The sequence below is a fragment of the Tamandua tetradactyla genome, chromosome 1, assembly GCF_023851605.1.
Source record: "Tamandua tetradactyla isolate mTamTet1 chromosome 1, mTamTet1.pri, whole genome shotgun sequence".
Lineage (NCBI taxonomy): Eukaryota > Metazoa > Chordata > Mammalia > Pilosa > Myrmecophagidae > Tamandua > Tamandua tetradactyla.
The window spans coordinates 208,105,999-208,130,175 of NC_135327.1; the positions used below are offsets into that span (position 1 = coordinate 208,105,999).

General features: G+C 37.7%; 1 protein-coding gene across 1 annotated transcript in view; it reads left to right on the forward strand.

The window, feature by feature from the left end:
* The window catches only part of LOC143675690 (isopentenyl-diphosphate delta-isomerase 2-like), a 27,071-nt gene extending 3,529 nt beyond the window's left edge, over positions 1 to 23,542 (forward strand). Inside the window, exons 2-6 of the mRNA XM_077151755.1 lie at positions 17,607 to 17,649; positions 18,980 to 19,142; positions 19,514 to 19,606; positions 22,046 to 22,176; positions 22,753 to 23,542. Of these exons, the coding sequence (XP_077007870.1) occupies positions 17,607 to 17,649; positions 18,980 to 19,142; positions 19,514 to 19,606; positions 22,046 to 22,176; positions 22,753 to 23,070 (748 nt within the window). The 3' untranslated portion in view covers positions 23,071 to 23,542. The remainder of the gene's footprint in view (positions 1 to 17,606; positions 17,650 to 18,979; positions 19,143 to 19,513; positions 19,607 to 22,045; positions 22,177 to 22,752) is intronic.
* The last annotated feature ends 635 nt before the right edge of the window (positions 23,543 to 24,177 follow it).

Below are 24,177 nucleotides of genomic sequence, written 5' to 3' on the forward strand. Positions count from 1 at the left end.
ATTCAAGGTAGGGTCACTTATGGAGTCCCTTAAGAGTAAACCATTTTGGAGAAAAACTGCAGAGCCCACACAGGCCAAGACTTTTATAGGTGCAGGAAGAAAACATCCCAAGGAAAGCTGTTGGAAAAAGAAAGGAGAGGAAGCTAGCAGATGTTACCCTGTGCCTTCTCAGCTGACAGAGAAACTTCAAACATCATCGGCCCTTTCTTCAGTCAAGTTTCATTCTCCAGATGCTTAGTTTGGATATTTTAATGGCCTTAGAAATGTAAATTTTAACTTAATAAATCCCCTTTATAAAAGCCAATCTATTTCTGGTATTTTGCATTTCTGGTAGCATTAACAAACTAAAGCAGTAAAGTATTTAGAATGTGCTTTGTTAAAGAAAGGGTATAGTTTTGTCCTTGAGAATGTATAGGACAAAGTGTGGGTGAATATGAAAAGTTGTGGAAATTGTGGAAATGAATTTTGTTTGTTGTGGTCAATGCTGACTAAAATTTGATGTTTGACAAGGGAATAGTTTGGTAAATGGCTAGTTTTAATGTGAGAGACAGGATCTGAATGGATATGAAAAGTTGTAGAATAGTTGAGAAAGTGAATCTGTTTTTTTTTTTTAGTCAACACTAATAAAAAATTTGATAGTCTTCTTATAACATTATTTAAGAGCTTTTCATGTCAAACTGTGTAGTCATACAAAATTGGAGTTTAGTCTCTCTTAAAAATAATGCAGATTCCAAAGGAAAGAAGTTTATTTTATCCAAAAACTAAATTTTCTGTAGCATATAATCTAATTCAACCTGTCTAGATAGATGATTTAAACAACCCAAACTCATGGACCCCAGAATGAAATGAGGGCTTGCAATTCTATAGAGTTTAATGTGATATCCTGATACATTCCAGAGTATGTTGAACAGAGAATTAAAAAGTACTGGCAACGTCCTTGAGGGACAGGAGGAAAAATGATTCTATTAAGCTTTCCCTTATGGAAAAACCCTGATACTTTCTCAAATACTAGGGACTCCAAGTCACAGGCCAAGCCTTTATCTTGAAGCTTGCTCTTGTGAAGCTTATTATTTTTTTTTTTAATTTTTTTATTAATCAAAAAAAAAAAAGAAATTACACAACATTTAGAAATCATTCCATTCTACAAATGCACTCAGTAATTTCTTAGTATCATCACATAATGTATGATCATCATTTCTTAGTACATTTGCATCGATTTAGGAAAAGAAACTAGCAAAACAGCAGGAAAAAATATAGAATGTTAATATAGAGAAGAAATTAAAATAATAATACTAATAATATATATATGTATATATAAAGGAAAAAGAAAAAAAACAAAAACAAAAGATACAAACACACAAACAAACAAACAAAACCATATTTCAGGTGCAGCTTCATTCAGTGTTCCAACATAGTTACATTACACTTAGGTATTATTGTGCTGTCCATTTTTGAGTTTTTGTATCTAGTCCTGTTGCACAGTCTGTATCCCTTCAGCTCCAATTACCCATTATCTTACCCTGTTTCTAACTCCTGCTGGTCTCTGTTACCAATGATATATTCCAAGCTGATTCTCAAATGTCGGTTCACATCAGTGGGACCTTACAGTATTTGTCCTTTAGTTTTGGGCTAGACTCACTCAGCATAATGTTCTCTAGGTCCATCCATGTTATTACATGCTTCATAAGTTTAGTCTGTCTTAAAGCTGCATAATATTCCATCGTAGGTATACGCCACAGTTTGTTTAGCCACTCTGTTGATGAAATTTTGGCTGTTTCCATCTCTTTGCAATTGTAGATAATGCTGCTATAAACACTGGTGTGCAAATGTCCGTCTGTGTCTTTGCCTTAAGTCCCTTGCGTAGATACTTAGCAGTGGTTTGCTGGGTCGTAATCATTCTGCCATTCTATGTCTTTTGATTGGGAAATACAGTTCATTAACTTTTAGTATTATTACTGTTTGGATAATATTTTCCTCTACCATTTTGGCTTTTGTATTATATATATCATATCTGATTTTACTTCTTTCTACACTTTACTCCATACCTCTCTCTTCTGTCTTTTCGTATCTGACTCTAGTGCTCCCTTTAGATTTCTTGCAGAGCTGGTCTCTTGGTCACAAATTCTCTCAGTGACTTTTTGTCTATAAATGTTTTAATTTCTCCTTCATTTTTGAAGGACAATTTTGCTGGATATAGGAGTCTTGGTTGGCAGTTTTTCTCTTTTAGTAATTTAAATATATCATCCCTTTCTTCTAGCTTCCATGGTTTCTGCTGAGAAATCTACACATAGTCTTATTGGGTTTCCCTTGTATGTGACAGATTGTTTTTCTCTTGCTGCTTTCAAGATCCTCTCTTTCTCTTGACCTCTGACATTCTAACTAGTAAGTGTCTTGGAGAACGCCTATTTGGGTCTATTTTCTTTGGGTGCGCTGCACTTCTTGGATCTGTAAATTTAGGTCTTTCATAAGAGTTGGGAAATTTTCAGTGATAATTTCTTCCATTAGTTTTTCTCCTCCTTTTCCCTTCTCTTCTCCTTCTGGGACACCCACAACACGTATATTTGTGCGCTTCATATTGTCATTCAGTTCCCTGATCCCCTGCTCAAGTTTTTCCATTCTTTTCCCTATAGTTTCTGTTTCTTTTTGGAATTCAGATGTTCCATCCTCAGTTCACTAATTGTAGCTTCTGCCTCTTTAGATCTACCATTGTAGGTATCCATTGTTTTTTCCATTTTTTCTTCTTTGTCCTTCACTCCCATAAGTTCTGTGATTTGTTTTTCAGTTTTTCTATTTCTTCTTTTTGTTCAGCCCATGTCTTCTTCATGTCCTCCCTCAATTTATTGATTTGGTTTTTGAAGAATATTTCATTTCTGTTTGTATATTCAGCATTAGTTGTCTCAGCTCCTGTATCTCATTTGAACTATTGGTTTGTTCCTTTGACTGGGCCATATCTTCAATTTTCCGAGCGTCATCCATTATTTTCTGCTGGTGTCTGGGCATTTGATCCGATTTCCCTGGGTGGTGTTACACAGCTGGTTGAAAGCTTTTTCTGTGAAATCTCTCTGGGCTCTGTTTTTCTTTTCCTGCCCAGTAGGTGGCGCTCGTGGCGCTCGTCTGTCTGCACCGCAGTTGGCCCGGGAAACCGCGCGTGGAGGTGGGGGTCGCTGGCCGCCGCGGCTTGGGAGAGTGCCGGTCCTAATTGCCCAGCTGGCCCGAAATGCCAAGCGTGACGGGAGGGCCCCGCTATCCAACGTTCCCAGTCAGACCGGGGAGCCACGTGCATGGAGGGGACCCCAGTCGCCAGCCGCCCCGGCCGGGAAAACGCGCGCCCCTCGGGTCTCTCACTGCAGCAGATTCTCCCTGCCAGTTCAGCTGTTCCAGAATGGGGTACGCTGTCTTTTTGGTCTCTGTCGTGACTCCGGGAGCTGTTTCGTATTGTTTCTGTTTCTTTAGTTGCTTTTCTGGAGGAGGAACTAAGACCCGCGCGTCTTACTAAGCCGCCATCTTCTCCGGAAGTCTCGAAGCTTATTTATTTAACAGAGAAGTTTAACCTACTAGAGAATGGCTAAGAGACACTTCCAGAGAACTTCTGTTGTTGCTCAGATGTGGCCTCTCTGTCTCTAACCTGAACTCGTGAGGAAAATCATTACCCTCCCCGCTATGTAGGACATGACATTCAGGGGTGAAAATCTCCCTGGTAACACAGGAAATGAATCCCGAGATGAGCCTGGCGCTAACCGTGAAATTGACAATGCCTGCCTGACCAAATTGGGGAAAAGAATTGTAACAAAATAAGGTGTCAGTGGCTTGAGAGAATTCAAATAGAGTTGAGAGGCTACTCTGGAGGCTACTCTTCTGCAAGCTTCACCTAGATATTGCTATTTACCATGGTTTGACAAACCCCAACCAAAACCATCCTGCCAACCCTAAAGAATACCCATGGCATTATCTGAGGTTCTACAAAGGTTCCATGCACTATGATTACTTTCGAGGAACATACAACCTCTAGATGGGTTCCTAGGCCACATAAGTCCTGAAACCCAGAGGGGCCAGCCTCTCCAGAACATCAACCAGTTCCATCCCTCATCCCATATTTTGACAGTGCTTTCAACATAAAAAAGTTATAATGGGCATAGCCAAAATACCCCTAGAGATTGGGAGAAAGGTCACAGGAGAAGGTGGAGTTATAACAGAGAAGATAGGATTTAACAAATGAATATGACTGCTGAACCATTATGTTGATTTTTTTTTTAGTTTCCATTGTCTTGGTGAGTTAGAAAAAAACTAAAATTGTGGAGTTGTAACCCATGACAAACTCTGAAATCTGCTCTACAACTAATTGTTTGCAGTGTGAGTTGAAATATATTGCTTTTATGCTATTTTTCACAATAAAAAATATATAAAAAAAGACACCTAGGGCTCTAACTGAGATTCTTAAAAGTTCAATGCACTATGATTACTTTCCAGAAAACTACACACTCCAAATGAATTCCTGGCCAGATAAGTCCTGAAACCCAGAGGGGCCAGCCTCTCCAGAATATCAACTAGTTCCATCTCCATCCCATATTATTGACAGCCCTTTCCAACATGAAAAAGTTTGAATGGCCATAGCCCATATACCCCTAAAGATTGGGAGAAAGATCACAGAAGAAGATAGTTATAACAGAGAAGATAAGGTTTTACAAATGAGTATGACTGCTGAGTCATTATAGATATTTCTTTTAGGCTCCAGTGTCTTTGGAGCAGCTGAAAGGAAAAACCTACAATTGTGGAACGGTAACCCATACCAAACTCTGAAATCTGTCTTATAACTACTTGTTACAATGTACTTTGAAATTTATTCTTTTTGTATAATATTATATTGCACAATAAAAAAATAAAAATGAAAACAATGAAAAATAATGCAGATTGCTGTTCTGCTCTTAATGAAAGATTATAAAAAGTTTTCTTAACCATCTGAGTATTCTTTCTAGAAGAGACAGATTTTATGTCATCAGAATAATAATCTTGTTGATTTTATGCTGACATTATCATCATTTATTTTAGAAGTCTTTTATTGTCACTTTGGTTAAATAAGGGACCAAATCTTATTTCACAGTAACCCATTTTCATTTTAAACATAGCTTTCAAACCTGACAGCTTCAGACATTTTGCCCTTTCAAAATCGAACTCTAAAGATTATCTTTTATTTTAATCTTTGCAAAGGATGTGCTCTTACCTGGTAAAAGTGAGATGATATTACATAGGATGTTTGGAGGTATTACAATAATCAAAAAAGATTTTCTATCCTTCTGTTAACTAACAGTGAAATGTTATTCAAATATTTAGAGATTATATAAAATTCCTAAAGACTTGACAATGTTCTCACTGTCCATATTATATCCTCATACTGATCTGCATGATGTTAGACAACTACTGTTGTCTACTGACGCTGTTAGGAATGGTTTTGTTATTCTTAAAAGAAGATTACAGGACAGGCCACGATGGCTTAACAGGCAGAGTTCTCACATGCCATGCCAGAGACCTGGGTTCAATTCCCAGTGCCTGCCATGGCAAAAAAAAAAGAAAAATGAAGTTACAGATCATGGAAACAATGAAATCTACTTGTCAGTTACACTGCTTTGCCTAATGCATCTCTGGAAAGTCAGCTGTAAGTCAGAAAATCTTCAACAAAAAGGGACTTTAAAAGAGAAACAGTGCAAGTATATAAATCATGTTCTGCCTGTTAATTAACATAATCCTGGTAAATGTGTAAAGGTGAGTGTGCTGGTTGGAAGCTGTTATGTATCCCGGAAAAGTCAGGTTCTTTTAATCCGATCTTGTGGGGGAAGACCTATTGTTAGGTGGGATCATTTAATTAGGCTGTTTCCATGGAGATGTGATCCTGCCCATTCAAAATGGGTCTTGATCCACTTATTGGAGTCATTTAAGGGGACATTTTGGAGAAAGCACAGACACTTGGAGACAGAAAAAAAAATACCCCAGGAGATGCTAGCTAAGAGGAGAAATCCAGAATTTTCCCTGGAGAAGCTAAGAGAGGACCCTGGAATCAGAAGCTGAGAGCAATGAAGCAGAGCAAGGACAAGCAGATGCCAGCCATGTGCTTGAGTTGACAGAAGTGTTCCAGATGCCAGTGGCCTTTCTTCAGAGTCCAGGTATCATCTTATTGATGCCTTAATTCAGGCAGTTTCATGGCCTTAGAACTGAATGTGTCATATAATAAATCCTCTTTGTAAAAGCCAACCTATTTCTGCTATATTGCATTCCAGCAGCTTTAGAAAAGCAAAACAGATTTTGGTACTAGAGAAGTGGGGTTCTGTGATTTGCAAAACCCAAAAATGCTGGAATAGCTTTTAAAATGAACAAGGGAAGATTCTGGAAGAATTGTGAGGAGCTTGATAGAGAAAGCCTAGATTGCCTTGAAGAGACTGTTCTAGATATATGGACTCTAAAGATACTTGATGAGATCTTAGAAATGGTGTGGTTGCAAATTGGAAGAAAGGCAACCCTTGTTTTAAAGTGGCAGAGAATGTGGCACATTTGAGCCCTGGTTTTGGATGGAAGGTAGAATTTGAAAGTGAACAAGCTTGGATATTTAGCTGAAGAGATTTCCAAACTGAGTTGGAAAATACAGCCTTGCTTCTCATTATGCTTATAGTAAAATGTGAGAGGAAAGAAATGAATGAGAACTGAACTCTTGGCTACAAAGCAACCAGAAATTAATAGTCTGGAAAATTCTGGGCTTCCAGAAAGTGAGACCCAGAGAATCATGCCCCATATAAAGATTTACCCAACTATGGAAACAGTTAGCCATTTCAGAAAAAGCCAAGAGTGGAAATATAATTATCCAGAAAGAATTTGTAAAGTCCTATTGTCTGACAGTTGAGACCCCTTATACTGCATGCCAACCAACAAACTTTGTTTTAGATCAGTATGCATGGAACCACTGCCAGTCTAGACTAAAATGGAGAGAAAAGACAGATTGAAGGAAAAATGACTTCAAAGACAGAACCATGGAAACTAAGGTCTGGAGCCAAGAAATCTTGGCCAGTAGAACAGACTCACTCATGCATGTGGAGAGGGTGAGTTTGCCCTGGAGGCAGAGGGCAGGCTTACTGCTTTGCTGTTCAAGAGAGGATTGCTACCTCAGGCCTCAGAAAGAGTGGGGCACATTCCTTGGCAATTCAGGAGAGCCTGGCCACCATCCCACTCTTCTGAAGGGGTAGTGTGTACTCCAGAGATGGCAGAGAGTCTGGATGCCACCCAGATGCTGGAGGAGGTGGAGTCAAGAACAAGGTGTTCTTCCCAATTTTGTAACCCTCTCCCCAGTGTTTGAAGAGAGCAGGTCTACTGCATAAGTCCTTGGAAAGATGACTGCCTCTCTCAAGTGCCAGGGATAAACATCATTCTATAAATGACTCTCAGACTTTGAAATATAGTGGAGTTTGCCCTGCAGGTTTTCACAATTGTTTGGGTCTGGTGACCCCTGTTTTCCTTCCAATTTCTCCTTATGGAAATGGAAACATTTATCCTATGACTGTCCTCCTTTTATATTGGAAGCAGATTACTTGTTCTAAGTTCCACAAGTTTACAGCCAGAGAGAATTTCACTTAGAATAGACCACACCTGTAAGTGATTTTAATGAGATTTTGTACTGTTTATGACTTTGTATTATACTGAAATGGTTTAAGGCTTTTGTGATATTGTAATGGAGTGAATGTATTTTGTATATGGAAAGAACATGTCTTTTGAGGGTCCAAAGGGTTGAATGTGCTGGTTTGAGGCTGTTATGATTTCCAGAAAAGCCACTTCTTTTAATCCAATCTTGGATGGCACACCTAGTACTGTGAGGGAGCTTTTGATTAGGTTGTTTCCATGGAGATATGGCCCCCTCGATTCAAGGTGGATTTTAATCCACTTACTGGAGTCCATTAAGGGAGAGGCATTTTGGAGGAAACATAGACACTGGAGATAGAAAAGAAAATACCTAGGGACATGCTAAGCTAAGAGATGAAATCCAGAATTTGCCCTGCAGAAGCTAAGAGAGGACCCTGGAATCTGAAGCTGAAAGCAACAAACCATTAGCAAGGACCAGATGCCAGCCATGTGCCTTCATAGCTGACAGATGTGTTCCAGATGCCAGTGGCCTTTCTTCAGAGTCCAGGAATCTATCATCTTGTTGATGCCTTAATTCAGACATTTTCATGACCTTGGAACTCTAAATTTGTAAACTCATAAATCCTCAGGAAAAGCCAATTCATTTCTGCTATATTGCATTCCGGATCTTTAGCAAACCAAAACAGTGGGACAGAACAAAACTTCACAGTTTCTGGCTGATGTTTCCAGTATAAGCCAACAGTCAAATGTTTTTATTTCTGAAAGTAGCTTCATTTAGAAAATGCTTATAAAAAATTAAGGCCTATATTAGAAGCTCTTACAGCAGTCCATATATCCCTGAGCTTTAACTGTTTTTTCTAAGTTCTGAGATGCTTTGTTCTTTGTGTATGACTGGTAGGTCTTTGGAATTTTGGGTATCTGTGTGACATCTGAGACTCAGAATTAGGGTATTGCAGCTCTGAAACTCAGCATTACTCCAGACAGCCACTTAAAATTTTTTTTAATTTTAATTTTTTATCATCACATAGTTGTGCATTCTTCGCCATGATCATTTTTAGAATATTTGCATCACTCCAGAAAAGAGAAATAAAAAGAAAAAAAAAGAACTCATACTCCATACCCTTACCCCTCCCTCATTGATCACAGTATTTCAATCTACCCAGTTCTAACCCTTTATCTTCTCCATTATTTATTTTTATCCCCCCCCCCTTTTTAAACTCATCTATCCTACTCTGGATTAAAGGAGCATCAGACACAAGGTTTTCACAATCAGCAGTCACATTGTAAAAGCTATATAGTTATACAGTCTTCTTCAAGAGTCAAGGCTACTGGAACACAGTTCAACAGTTTCAGGTACTTCCCTAGCTGCTCCAATACACAATAAACTAAAAGAGATATCTATATAATGCATAAGAATAACCTCCAGGTTAACCTCCTGACTCCATACAGCCACTTTTAAAGTAAAAGAAAAAGAGATTAGAATTTAATTAGAGATGTGAATGAAGTTGATCTGGTAGGGCTAAAGTAAATCAGAATACAGGATAAAAGATGTTATTGTCTGTATTTTAAGACCTTTTATTCCTTTTTAAGAACAAAGGAATAGATATTTATTTTATCCAAAATTTAAATTTTCTGTGGCACACTAACTTAACTTACTTGTCAGTTTATTTAAGCAACTAATTCAGCTTTATGTCACAGAGAACCTAGAATATGGAATGATATCTTACTATAATTTTGATGCAATACTCTGTGCATTTCAGAGTGTTTTGGGCGTAACATGAAAAAGTATTTGTAAGGTCCCTTGAGGGCTGGTAAAAGAAAGTGTGGAACTATTAAACTTCCCCACATGAGGAATTCTTACTATTCTTATAAGTAATCGGGGCTCCCAATTAAATAAGCCAAGCCCTTGATCTTTTTTTCCCCTGTAGGAACAGACTATTATTGGGGAAGTTATAATACATTCATAGAAAGACTAATTTCTCCACAGCAGGAAATAAAGATAAAATTAATAGCATTGATAATTCTTCTTTTTTTTTTAACTCTTTTTATTAATGTATATATAACATATATATAAAGCAAAAAATAAAAAAATAGTTTTCAAAGCACTCTTCAACGAGTAGTTAAAGAACAGATCCCAGAGTTTGTCATGGACTACCATATGATCCTCTCATATTTTCCTTCCACTCTCCAGAATATAGGAGGCTAGAGGGTTTAAATATTTTTTTTCATCGCAATAAACTTTTTTCCTTTTTTGTGAAAAATAACATATATACAAAAAAACTATAAGTTTCAAAGCACAGCACCACAATTAGTTGTAGAACATATTTCAGAGTCTGACATGGTTACAATTCCACAATTTTAGGCTTTTACTTCTAGCTGCTCTAAAACTGGAGACTAAAAGAGATACAATTTAATGATTCAGCACTCATATTCATTTGTTAAATCCTATCTTCTCCGTATAGCTCCACCATCACCTTTGATCTTTCCATCCCTCTCTTTAGGGGTGTTTGGGCTATGGCAATTCTAAATTTTTCATATTGAAATTGTCTATCACTAATATAGGAACTATCTGATGTTCTGGTGAGGCTGGGCTAGGTTTCAGAACTTATCTGGTCTTGGAACTCATCTGGAGGTTGTAGGTTTCTGGAAAGTTACTCTAGTGCATGGAACCCTTGTGGAATCTTATATATCTTGCCTAGATGTTCTTTAGGATTGGGTGGAATGGTCCTGGTTGGGGTTGGCAGGTATGATAGGTAGCAAGGTCTAACTGAAGCTTGCACAAGAGAAGACTCAGTAGCCTCTCAACTCTATTGAACTCTCTCTGCCACTGATACTTTATTAGTTATTTATACTTCTTTTCCCTCCTTAGGTCAGGATGGAATTGTTGATCCCGTGGTGCCAGGTCTGCTTCTTCCCTGGAATTCATCTCCCACATCGCCAGGGAGAATTTCACCCCTGGATGTCATGTCCCATGTAGGGGAAAGGCAATAACTCCAAGCCCTTGATCTTGAGGCTTGCCCTCATGAGACTCTTTTTTGTAATGACAAAGCTAAACTTACTTATAGCTAATACCTACGAGGTATCCCCAGAGAAACTCTTTTGTTCAGTTGTGGTCTCTCTCTTTAAGCCAAACTCTGCAAATAAACTCACTATCTTCTCCTCCACATGGACATGATTCCAGGGTTGTAAGTCTCCCTGGAAACGTGGGACATGACTCTCAGGGATAAGCCCAGCACTGTATCATGGGATTGGTTGACCAAAAGGGGAAAAAGAAATAAAAGTAAAGTTCCAGTGGCTAAGAGATCCAAATAGAGTTGAGAGATCCTTCTGGAGGTTACTCTTATGCAAGTTGCAGCCAGATATTACAAAATGCCACAGTGTGCAAGTCCCAAGTAGGCACAAGGTTTTTGTTCTTGAAAACTCTAAGGAACACCTCAAGTTCTATCTGAAGCCTATAAAATGTTTTTTCTCCATGTAACAAGGTTATGTCACCTCCTTCTACTCCTTTTATTAAAACTTACAATTTTGGGTGGGCCACGGTGGCTCAGCAGGCAAGAATGCTTGCCTGCCATGCCCAAGGACCCGGGTTCGATTCCTGGTGCCTGCCCATGTTAAGAAAAAAAAAAACTTACAATTTTCTTTTTTTGTTTGTTTGTTTAGTTGTGTATTCATCATCATGATCATTTCTTAGAACATTTGCATCAATTCAGAAAAAGAAATAAAAACAACTGAAAAAGAAAGAAAACGAAACAGAAAAAAAATTATACACATGTGGTAGTTAGATTCAGTTGTCAACTTGGCCAGGTGAAGGCACCTAGTTCTGTTGCGATGGACATGAGCCAATGGTACGTGAACTTCATCTGTTACTGATTACATCTGCAGCCTGCTAGGAGGCATGCCTGCTGCAATGAATGATGTTTAACTTAATTGGCTGGTGCTTAAATTGGAGAGTGCAACCTAGCCCAGCCCAAGCTGCTCAGCATACCTCAGCACAGCACTCGCAGCTCAGCCCAGGCCTTTGGAGATGCAGAAAGGAATCACCCCAGGGAAAGTTGTTGGAACCCAGAGGCCTGGAGAGAAGGCCAGCAGAGATTACCCTGAGTCTTCCCCCATAAGAAAGAACCTCAGATGAAAGTTAGCTGCCTTTCTTCTGAAGAACTAACAAAATAAATCCCCTTTTATCAAAAGCCAATCCGTCTCTGGTGTGTTGCATTCCGGCAGCTAGCAAGCTAGAGCAACATACCATACCCCTTACCCCTCCCTTTCATTGATCACTAGCATTTCAAACTAAATTTATTTTAACATTTGTTCCCACTATTATTTACTTTTATTCCATGTGTTCTACTCATCTGTTGACAAGGTAGATAAAAGGAGCATCAGACACAAGGTTTTCACAATCACACAGTCACATTGTGAAAGCTATACAATTATTCAATTGTCATTAAAACATGGCTCCTGGAACACAGCTCTACATTTTCAGGCCGTTCCCTCCAGCCTCTCCATTACTTCAGAATAACAAGGTGATATCTACTTAATGCGTAAGAATAACCTCCAGGATAACCTATCGACTCTGTTTGGAATATCTCAGCCATTGATACTTTGTCAATGTCATTTCACTCTTCCCCTTTTGGTCGAGAAGGTTTTCTCAATCCCTTGATGCTGAGTCTCAGCTCATTCTAGGGTTTTTCTGAATCCCTTGATGCTGAGTCTCAGCTCATTCTAGGATTTCTGTCCCACATTGCCAGGAAGGTCCACACCCCTGGGAGTCATGTCCCACATAGACAGGGGGACGGTGGTGAGTTTGCTTGTTGTGCTGGCTGGAGAGAGAGAGGCCACATCTGAGCAACAAAAGAAGTTCTCTTGGGGGTGACCCTTAGGCCTAATTTTAAGTATGCTTGACCTATCCTTTGTGGGGTTAAGTTTCATATGAACAAACTCCAAGACTGGGGGCTCAGCCTATAGCTTTGGTTGTCCCACACTGCTTGTGAGAATATCAAGAAGTCAACTTGGGGAGGTTGAATTTTCCCCAGTTCTCACCATTCCCCGAAGGGGACTTTGCAAATACTTTTTTATTCACTGACCAAATCACTCTGGGATTTATTGGGGCATCACTCTGGACAAACCAACAAAATCTCAAAAGCATACAATTTTCAATTTAATTATGAAGTTTATTTTTCAGAGCCATAAGCCTCCAGATTGTTCCTATGCCAGTTAAGCCCTGAAACCCAGAGGGACAAGTCTCTCCAAGAACAACAACTAGTTTCATTACTCTACCCTTTAATGAACATGCCCCTTTCCATCATGAAGACATTAGAACGGTCCTCACCCAGATATTCCTCGAGATTTATGAATGGGCAAAATTAAAAGGGGGTAAAAGAAATGAAGTATTAACAAATGATTTATGACTATTGAATCATTATAAGGTGTTTTACTTTCTATATTTTAAACTAGGCAGAATTTAATTCCTGAGATTACTGAAACTCAACTAGTCTCACCTAGACAAATTGTTCTGGCCAGAACTTCTGGTATAATATTGAATAGCAGTGGTGAAAGTGTCATCCTTGTCTTGTTCCTGATCTTTAGGGGAATTCTTTAAGTCTTTCACCATTGAGTGTGATGTTAGTTGTGGATTTTCTTAAATGTTGAGAAATTCCTTCTATTCATAATTTCTGAGTTTTTATTTTTAATCAATAAGGTGTACTAGACTTTGACAAATGCCTTCTTTGTTTTTACTGAGATACTCATGTATCTTTCCCCCTGCATTCTATTTAGGGAGTGTTTTGCTTTGGTAAGGCTGACGAAATGCAATATACCAGAAATGGATTGGCTTTAACAGGGAGGATTTTTAGCTTACAAGTTTACAATTTTGAGGCCGAGAAAATGTCCAGATACGGGCATCAACAGGATGGCACCTTCTCCCCAAAGACCAGCTGTTGGTGATCCTCAGATCCTCTGTCACGTGACCTCACAGATGGTGATGTCTGCTGGTCTATCCTTTTTCTCCTGGGTTTCATTGATTCCATTTTCTGGCTTCAGTGACCTCTACTCTGAGCCTCTGTGTGTCTTCTTGTCTCTCTTCACTTTCTGTTTGTTTTCTGTGTGTCCTTTATCCTCTTCTGAAGGTCTTCAATAAGAGGATTAAGACCCACCTTGAATGTCATAGGTCACATCTCAGTTGAAATAACATAATGAAAAGTCCCCCCAACAATAGGCCTACACTCACAGGAATGGGCCAAAAGTACGTGATCTTTCCTGGGGTACAAACAGCTTCAGGCTACCACATGCGGTTTATAACACTGATGGCTTTTCATATATCACCTTTGGTCTGTAATGTTCTTTCCTTGTGATATCTTTATCAGGCTTGGTATCAGGATAAGTCTGGCCTCATTCCATCTCTTGAATTCTTAGGAAGAGATTCAGAAGCATTGGTGTTAGCTCTTTAAATGTTTGGTAGAATTCACCATTGAAGCCATCTGACCCTGGACTTTTCTTTGACGGGAGGTTTGATTATTGATTAAATCTCTGTAGCTATTACAGATTTATAACATATATAGACATATTGAATATGGCAGTTATAGCACAAAGGGGGAGAAGGGAAAGGAACTATACTGGAGCAACGTTTCTGTATTTTACTCGAATTAAGTTAGCATTATCTTGAATTAGTTTGTAACAAATTAAGATACATATTATCAAGTTCAAATGACTACTTTACTTTAACTCTCAAGAACTCTGTTGCTTTCCTTTTAAGACATGCTGATCTTAAGACTTTTTGAGTAATGTATAATAATTGGGTAAAGAGTGTTGGGAGACAAAATCAAAAGTAATTTTCTACTTGACACAGTTCCTATAAGTAAAAAATCAAAAGTATTTCATTGTTGCTTTACATTTCTAGATACAAAGAAAACAAAAAACAATTTTTATTAATCTTTTTATTTTGAAATTATTGTAAATTCACATGCGTAGTATAAGAAACAGCACGCTAAGAAATGATCACGATGATGAATATACAACTATGTGACGATATCATGAGTTATTGAGTATATATCAAGAATGGAACGATCATATGGTAGGAATGTTTGTATGTTGTCATGTTTAATAAATAAATAAATAAATAAATAAATAAATAAATAAATAAATAAATAAAATGCAATTTAAAAGAGAGAGAAATGCTATGGAAAGAGACCATGTTATCCTTTACCCAGTTCCTCCCGATGGTAGAATCTTACAAAACTATAGTACGATATTACAACAAGGAACTGGACAGTGAAATAGCCAGGAAAGTTGAGTAAGAATGATCAGCTCATTGACTGCGTAGCGCGGGGGCACAGGAGAGTAGGGAAGGAAGTGCATCTGGGCGCGCGTTCCCGGGTCGCGCGCTTTGGGAAGGCGCCAGGCGGCGAGCGCCGAGAGGCGCGGAGGAGCGGTGGGGGCAGGCAGCTCTAGCCGCGCAGCCCGGAGCAGCCAAGGGAGCCGGGCGAGACGCCCCCAGAACCCGAGTTCGGCGCGCTGGGGGACTCCGCGCTCGCTGCCACGGATCCCGCCACTAAGGTCTGCCTCGGTGCTATGGCCATGTTCCTGCACATGGTAGAGTAGCGGCCAGCAGGAGGCAGTGAGATGCGTTCCCAGACCAGAGCGGTTGTTTCGAGTAGGATTGACATCTTAACGGTATTTCGTCTTTCAATTGTTGAACATGGAATGTCCTTCTATTTATTTAGGTCTTTGATTTCTTCTAACAATGTTTTGTAGTTTTCTGTGTACAAGTTCTTTATACCCTTGATTAGTTATCTGAATGTAGTTACAAGGGAAATGTTAGAGTATACATATGGTAACAATAAAAATCTTTTAAAAAAATCCATGGAACTGCATAACACAAAGTTAAACCATGGACTATAGATCACAGTACAACTATGAAATGTGCTATCATCAGTTGTAACAAATGTTCCTCACTAATGCAAGGGGTTAATAATAGGATGGTATGTAAGAATCTGTATGTTTTGCATGATTGTTCTGTAACCCACAACTTCTCTAATAAAGACAAAAGAAGTTAATATGGATAATTCATTTACTGTATGAAATGTAAATTTGTATTGAATTGACGAATTTTCTACTTCATGTAGTTTTTTTAATTTTAATTATTTTTATTGTTTTAAAATTATTTTAAAAAATTAATGTGATGTACTGCTGAATTCAGTTTGCTAATATTTTGTTGAAGATTCTTGCATTTATAATCATGAAATACTGGTCTATAATTTTCTTTTCTTGTGGTATCCTTATCTGGCTTTGATATGACGGTGAGATTGGTCTTGTAGATTGTTTTAGAGTGCTACCCCTTTCTTCAATTTTTTGGAAGAGTTTGGTTGGATTGATGTCAGTTCTTCATGGAATGTTTGGTAAAATTCCTCTGTGGTGCCATCTGGTCTGGGCTTTTCTTTGTTGGAAAGTTTTTAATTACTAATCAATTTCTTTACTAGTTATTCGTTTTTTGAGATCTTCTGTTTTTCTTCCTGAGGAAGTGTTGGTAGTTTTTGTGTTCTGGGGAATTTGTCCATTTCATCTGGGTTATCTCATTTGTTTACATACAGCCATTCATCATATTTTCTTATAGTCCTTTTATTTCAGTGGGGTTGGTAAATATTGTCCCCCTTTTCACTTCTGATTTTAGATTTTTGTGTCTTCGCTCTTTTTTTCCTTCATTAGTCTATCTAAAGGTGTATCAGTTTTATTGATCTTTTCAAAGAATCAACTTTTGGTTTTGTGATTCTGTCATTTTTTTACTCTCTATTTCATTTATATTTCATTTTAAATTTTCTTCTTTTCTGCATGCTTTGGGTTTAGTTTTCTCTTCTTTTTCTACTTCTTCAAGTTTTGATGTTAGGTCTTGGCTTTGAAATCTTTCTTCATTTTTAATGTAAGCACTTAGAGCTATAAATTTCCCGTTCAGCACTGCCTTTCTTGCATCCCATAAGTTCTGTATGTTCTATTTTCATGTTCATTCCCTTCACGGTATTTTCTAAGGTCTCTTGTGATTTTCTCTTTAACTTACTGGGTTGTTTAAGAGTATATTGTTTAATTTCCACATATTTGTGAATTTTCCATTTCTCCCTCATTTCTAGCTTTATTCCATTGTGGTTGGAGGAGATACATCATATGAGTTCAATGCTTTTAATTTACTGAGGTTTGTTTTGTGACATAATATATAGTCTATCCTGGAGAATGATCCATGTGCTCTTGAGAAGAACGTATACTCTGTTGTAGTTGGGTGAAGTGTACTATATATGCTAGGTTGGTTTAGAGTATTATTCAGATCTTGGCTTTTCCTTATTGCTCTTCCTTATACATGTCTTGTGAATGGGATGTTTTTGTCCATTATACTTCAGTGATGATACTTATTGTTCCTTCAGAAACATTTTAATTTTCATTTTTAAATATGATGTTGAATGAAAACTTAAACATACAATTCACTCTGGAAAAATAAATATTGTCAGAAGATTTATCTCCTGGATTTCACCCTAGTGATTTAAAATTACACCTGACCCACTCTCCGTTTTTACTAGTGATGTGGATCCAGGGCAGCCAGATCAGTCCCCTGCACCTTTTCTCTTTTAGTGAGGAGTCCTGGAGTCAGGTCAAAGTATCTACCTATTTTCTGAGACCTTGAATCACGATACGATCTTCACTGCTGATTTTTATGGCTTAATTATAATAAAAATCAAAGATCTAATCTGGCATTAAAATTCCAGTTTTTCTCTTCTTTGTGCTTTTAAGAATAAGCTGTCAATCCACAAGTCAAATGAAAATTTTTATATTGTCCTTGGATTGTAATTGGGAGGAGAGAAACAGCAAGAATGAGAACTAGAGCTAGAGAAAGAAGGAGAATGATTTCTGGTGCTTAAGAATTCAAAGATTTGAGATCATCCTAATTAATATCTTCCAAATCATAAGGGTATAAAGTACTCTGGCTCAAGTTGGGCATATGTTTTATTCTCTAGGTTTCCACGCCTGATATCCAGGAATCTCCAGTTTCCAAGAACGGTTAGTATGTTTTATTTGTCCTGTGAGATTTTCTTCCTTTTTTTTTCGGTAAAAATTTGAACATGTTCAACATTGTTCTGCCTGAGCTTCTGGCCTATCCCATGCCTACTCATTTGGTATTTGTTAAGAAGTTGAGTGGATTACTAAAAATAAGAGAGCAATGATAAAGGATGGAGTCTACCATAATTCTTTAAAAATAAAGTGGGAAAGGATGATGAAAATATTTTATGTAAAAATAAGTGTTTCTCGGGTGGTGCCCTGGTAGCTCAGTGACAGATTCTCAGTTGCTGTGCTGGAGACCTGGGTTCGATTCCTGGAGTCTGCCCATGCAAAAAAAAAAAAAAGATGATTATCATTCCTGCCAATACTAAAGAACACCTAGGGCATTATATAAGATTCCACAAAGGACAAAGGCTCCATGCACCAGGGTAACAGCCTCCAGATGGGTCCCTAGACCAGATATATCCTGAAATGCAGAGGGGCCAGCCTCTCCAGACCCTCAGTTAGTTCCATTCCCCATCTCATATTATCAGCAGCCCCTTCCAACATGAAAAAGTTAGAATGGACATAGCCCAAATACCCCTAAAGAGTGGGAGAAGATGGTGATGGTAAAGCTATGCAGAGAGCGTAGAGATTACCAAATGAGTAGATTGCTCAATCATTATATTGATATTTCTTTTAATCCCCAGGGTCTGGGAGCAGCTAGTAACAAAACCCTAAAAATGTGGAATTGTAACCCATACCAAACTCTTGAAAATGTTCTACAACTAAATCTTGTGATGTGTTTTGAAATTTATTACTTTTTGTATATATGTTATTTTTCACAAAAAAAGAAAAAAAGTCGATTGTGATGATAAAAAAACTTTTTGATTTAAAAATAGTGGCTCTCAACATATTTTCAAAGAAAGTCATCAAATAAGAATGTATTTGGCACTAGAGAGATGCACAAGGCTTTCTATCAGTAAATGATAGGCCAAAAAAATTGAGCTTTCCTTAAAGCATGTGAAATGTCACCATCTTTGACCCAAATCCACTGTTTTGTCCAGGCTCTGACCTGTTCCCCACAAATATTTTGCAAAGAGCACTACCTGAGCTTTTCCTCAGTATTTGTTTCGTCCGTGGGGGTTGATTATTTGAATCTTAACTGAAAGACTCCTGGGAAGCCTGAGGAAAAAATACATATATGTTCTACATTTAACAACTGCCCTATTTTAACACTATTTTTGTTACTTATAAATAAAGAGGTACTCTAAATCCTAAAGTAACAAATAACGAAAATTATATGACAGTATTTTTCACAGAAACCTGTAATTGTGTACATATGTTTTAGGTTGGATCACAACTAGCAACTTTATCCGGAGGAAATCTTGACTGGCTTGATAAGCAGCAATTGCAGCGCTTAGATGAAAAGTTGATTATTATTGATGAAAATGATAAGGTTATTGGTACAGACACTAGGAAGAATTGCCATTTGAATGAAAACATCGAAAAAGGTAGTATGGAATGTTCTCTTTGTCCGTTTTGCAAGATTTTCTCATTTTTTCCAGCTGACAAGAGGAGGAGAGGGGAAAGAATTAAGGCATTTCTCATGATGAGGAGACCCCCTCAATCAGCTTATGCTTGTCTTCTTTAGGAGAAGATTCAGGAACAGCTAATCTTAAACCATTTATATGGACCTTTAATTTGTCAAGCAAATTTCAATTAGGTGGAAATTCTGAAACATCAGTTTGGGTCATCACCACAATCATAGACTTTCTGCGATATTATTTTTTTTCTGTGAGACAGAGACTGAGGAAAAAGTGAAACAAACAATTGTACTGACACCATATTTTTATGTTCATATGAATGGCATTTATTTTTTCAGGACTGTTGCACCGAGCCTTCAGTGTTGCCTTGTTCAATACAGAGAATAAACTCTTGGTACAGCAGAGAGCAGACACTAAACTTACTTTTCCTGGTGAGTCAGTTGAATGTATAGTTTAAGAGGAAGGTTTCATGTTTGGCCTAAAAGTATCGGGAAAATAAATGATTTGGATTACCAGTGTCCATCTCTCACTTTGGTCAACTGTTAGTTCATCCCTGAGGAAATGGGTAGTACTGACAGACCCTTATTATGCTGATGTTTCTTCTAATGGTTATTTGATTTTTACAATACAGCTCTGTGAGTCTTTGGTTCATTTTTGTTTTGTAGTGGAAAGGTCTTTCAATGCAGAAGAAATGGGCGATGTAAGGATTTGGAAGATTAAAGTAAATAATATTTAGCATAAAATTAAAGAGAGAAATGATTATTTTACAAGACTTAGAGTTTTTATATATATTTTATTGTCAGTTTTATTCACACACCATCCCATACCTCCTAGGTATACAATCAATGGCTCCTGGTATAATCACACAGTTTTTCATTCACCACCATAATCGAAATGACATTCCCATTTCTTACGAAAAAATAATCCCATCCCCTTATTATTGACATTTAGCTTTGGTAAAGTGCCTTTGTTACAATTACTGAAAGAATATTACAGTGTCACTGTTAACTATAGACCGTAGTTTGCATTAATTATATTTTCCTGTATACCACCCTATTATTAATAATAATGACATGCATTTGTTCTAGTTCATGTAAGAACTTCCTTATTTTTTCACAATTAATTACCATCATCATCCATTTTAGGTTTCGCTAAGTTATACAGTCCCTGTTTTTATCCTCTAGCTTTCATTCTGGTGATACACACACAGCACTAGCCTTCCTCTTTCAACCATACTCACACTCAGCTTTGTTAGTTATACTTTCAGTATTGTGCTACAACCACCACACGTATGGTGGTCATGGACAATAATGGACACAGTACTGTTTCCATTTCCAAACAGCCTCATTAAGCATTCTGTACTCCTTAAACATCAGTTGTCCAATCTCTACCCACTTTCTATCTTCTGATCAACTATGCTCCAGCGTTTAACTCTCGAGTTTGCTCATTATGGTTCATTCATATCAGTATATTTTTTGCACTTACAAAATCATGAGTGACCAACGTAGGGATAACATCTTTAAGGGGAGAAAGCATGAATACCAGCAATAGAGAGAGCTCTTGTGCATTCTCTTTTGTTCTGGGTAGAGTTGAAACTGAACAGGAGTCTGGTTTTCTGTAAAAGAAGAAGAAATTGAAATGTTAAACAAAAAAGAAGGCCTAGGATCATTTGGTTTTCATTTTAACATTTTTTGCATGGAGACTTCTACAGTTTTCAAAAGCACATCTTGCCTACCACCAGCAAAACTGGATGGGACCCCCACCCCCAGCATAAAAGACTGTGGCCATGGAGAATCCTTTCTCCTCTCAGTTCCTTGTTCTCTGAAGTTCGGTGGATGTATCCTAGTCATTCCCAAACTCATTTCTGTATTTGCTGGCCAAGCTGTAGGCAGTTGGCTCTTCTATGAAGCTGAATTAAGTTTATATAAGAAAAATTTAAGGCTGTTAATTTAAAAGCTTTACTGTGGGGTGGGCCATGGCGGCTCAGCAGGCAAAGTTTGATTGTAGGTGCCTGTCTATGTAAAAGAAAAAAGGCTTAACTGTGGAACAGATAACCACAGTATGCCAATAATGCTCCTTGCTTTAAAATAGACATTAAAATTGAAGTCACCTTCAGGATATACAGAAGTGAGGCAAGGGTTCCAGCTCTGTAATTGTATATTCAGTTTTAAGCAAACTTTTGTAAAGTGACTTAAAGCATTCACTATCTGAGGAGTGAGATGGAACAGAGAGAGACTTCATGTGTGGAGTGGTTCCCTCTCAATCTACGTGTTCTTGCCATTACTTATGTAATTAGTGCTTACCACTAAGAAAACTTTGTCAAGGATATGATAGCTTCAATTCCTTCTATAAAACTATACTCATTAAACAAGAGCACCCTTCTTTGCAAATGTGACTCTTGCCTTCTCAGTATCATCTCATGTCAAAACACTTGCCCCAACACACACATCTCACAAATACACTTTCCTCTTCCTCCTTTCCTATGATATTCAGATACTTTGTTGGGGTGTAAACATATATGACACCGAGTCCTTGTCTCAGTGCAGCAGAACATACATGAGATGATAAATTCCAATTCAAGGATCTACCTTAGGTGAGCAATAAAGGCAACCCATTCTTAGGAGCACCCGTACGAGGTACCCAGCATTATGCATTACCTTGTCACATACCTCATCCAATCTCTCACTGCCCATGAAACCATCAGAGTCAGTCTCTATACAGATGCTCACAGCAAACCCTGTGCTCTTTCTGCTCTCCCAGGCTATATTTGTTACAGATCATTTTGTGTTTCCTAAAGGGTTTGTGTTTTTATTTAGCATATTCTGTTTTCAGGAAATAAAGGAAATGTTTTCCATGTGCATTCTGTCCAGGGTATTTTACTGACTCTTGCTCTAGTCATCCAATATGCAACTCAGAAGAACTGGAAGAAAAAGACGCTGTTGGAATAAAGAGAGCAGCTCAGAGACGTCTGCAGAGTGAGTTGGGAATTCCGCAGGAACAGGTACCTAATATCTGTCCAATAACTGATGTACCAATAGTTAAACCAGTGTATAAAATTAGGTGAAAGTTGAACGTGAGTTCTGGTGATGATTTGTGTCCTTGGCTTCGAAAACGCGTCGCAAACAAGCAACAGAGAGAGCTGTTGTGCGTTCTCTTTTTTTCTGGGTAGAGTTGAAATTGAACAGGAATCTGGTTTTCTATGAAAGAAGAAGAAATTGAAATTTTAGACTAAAAAGACTGTCTAAGATCATCTGTGAACCAGTCATTCATTTTTGCTTTATCTATTAAAGAAGCTCTTTGAGAGAAAATGGATATTTTCTTTACAAAGCTGGTCAGTTTCTATGGGAGTTTTTATTGCAGGGTGGGAATCTCTGTAAAGTCTGTCCCAGACAGATATACTGAAACTATAAAGGCCTATTCAGGCTTGAGTCTACAAAAGTTTAGTTAGATAGAACTAAAGCTTTGGTAACTAACTCTTTTGAGGGAAATGAATATGTGTTTATTTTCTCTATTTGCCTATATATTCTCTATATTTATTACTTTAGTGTTGTTAATATGGCACCAATTTTTGTCATAGGTTTCTCCAGAGGACATGTCATTTATGACAATGTATCATCACAAGGCAAAATCAGATAAAATTTGGGGAGAACATGAAATTTGTTACCTTCTGCTTGTAAGAAAGAATGTTCCTGTAAATCCAGATCCCAGTGAAACAAAAAGTTTCTGCTACATGAGCAAGGAGGAATTAAAAGAGCTACTGGAAAGAGGGGCTAAAGGAGAAGTAAAAGTTACTCCATGGTTGAGAGCCATCTCAGAGAAGTTTCTGTTTAAATGGTGGGATCACTTACCTGATGTGTCCCAGTTTGCTGAGCCTCATAAAATACACAGAGTGTGAGAGGCATGGATGACAAGAATTAGCCATAAATACTGCACCCAAACAGAAAATGCTGTGCTTATATTGCAGGCAAGCATGCCATACAACTGACTAAATAAATCACTTATATTTAGCCTTTCTAGCTACTTCATGTTATCTTCACATTTTTCTTTTTTCTCGTTTCAATAGTTTACTTCTGCTTAGTTTTAAAAAGGAAATTTAATATTTCCCCCTTAGACTATTGATAAACAGTCAGTCATTCTTATATCTCTGGACTTGACTATGTTAGTTTCAATTCATCTTTCATTTGGGGCAGTCTTATACTCATTGTATGGTTTATGGAGTTTTTGGAGCGAAAGAAATTGGGTACTGGGTCGCTGCTGAGTGTTGTAATAAGATGGAAAGGATATTCCTGTTGGATCTAGTGCATTGTTTGTGTCCTCCTATAAAGGTCGGAAAATGTGGTATAAGATTAAAATCTGTATCTCTTGAATCTGTGTCTCTTGAACTAACATTCTCAACTGTGGTACTGCATTCACTTTCATTGTTTCATTCAACCTCACACTAGAGGTTCTTCCATTAAGACAAGAAAAAGACTAAAATTTATAAAGATTGGAAAGAAGAAATACAACCATAATTATTTCCACATAGTATGGTTATGTGTGTGAAAAATCAAAATAATCTTCAGGTAAACCATTTCCATTAATAAATGAATTTAGTAAGATTACAAAATATGAAGTTAATATACAAAAGTCACATAAATTTGACAACTTAGATGAAAGGTGTTAACTCCTCAAAAAGCATCAACTGCCACAGCTTACCCAATATGAAATTTGAAAACCCTAGACGTTTTCAAATTTGAAATGTGAAATCGAATTCACAGTTTAAAACTCCCCAAAGAAAGAGAATGTGAACAGTGACAGGAAAGGGGAACAAGAGAGGCTTCTTGAAACCCATAATGTTCTGTTTCTTGATTGGGTGATGGTAACAATGTTCATCCACTTTGTGAAAATTCACCAAGCTGAATAGGTTAGTTTTCCCTATCTCTGTATGCCTATCTCTCTATGTTTTTATTGACATATAGCAAGATGATATAAAAGAACATCTTTTTATGTGTCAATAAAAAGT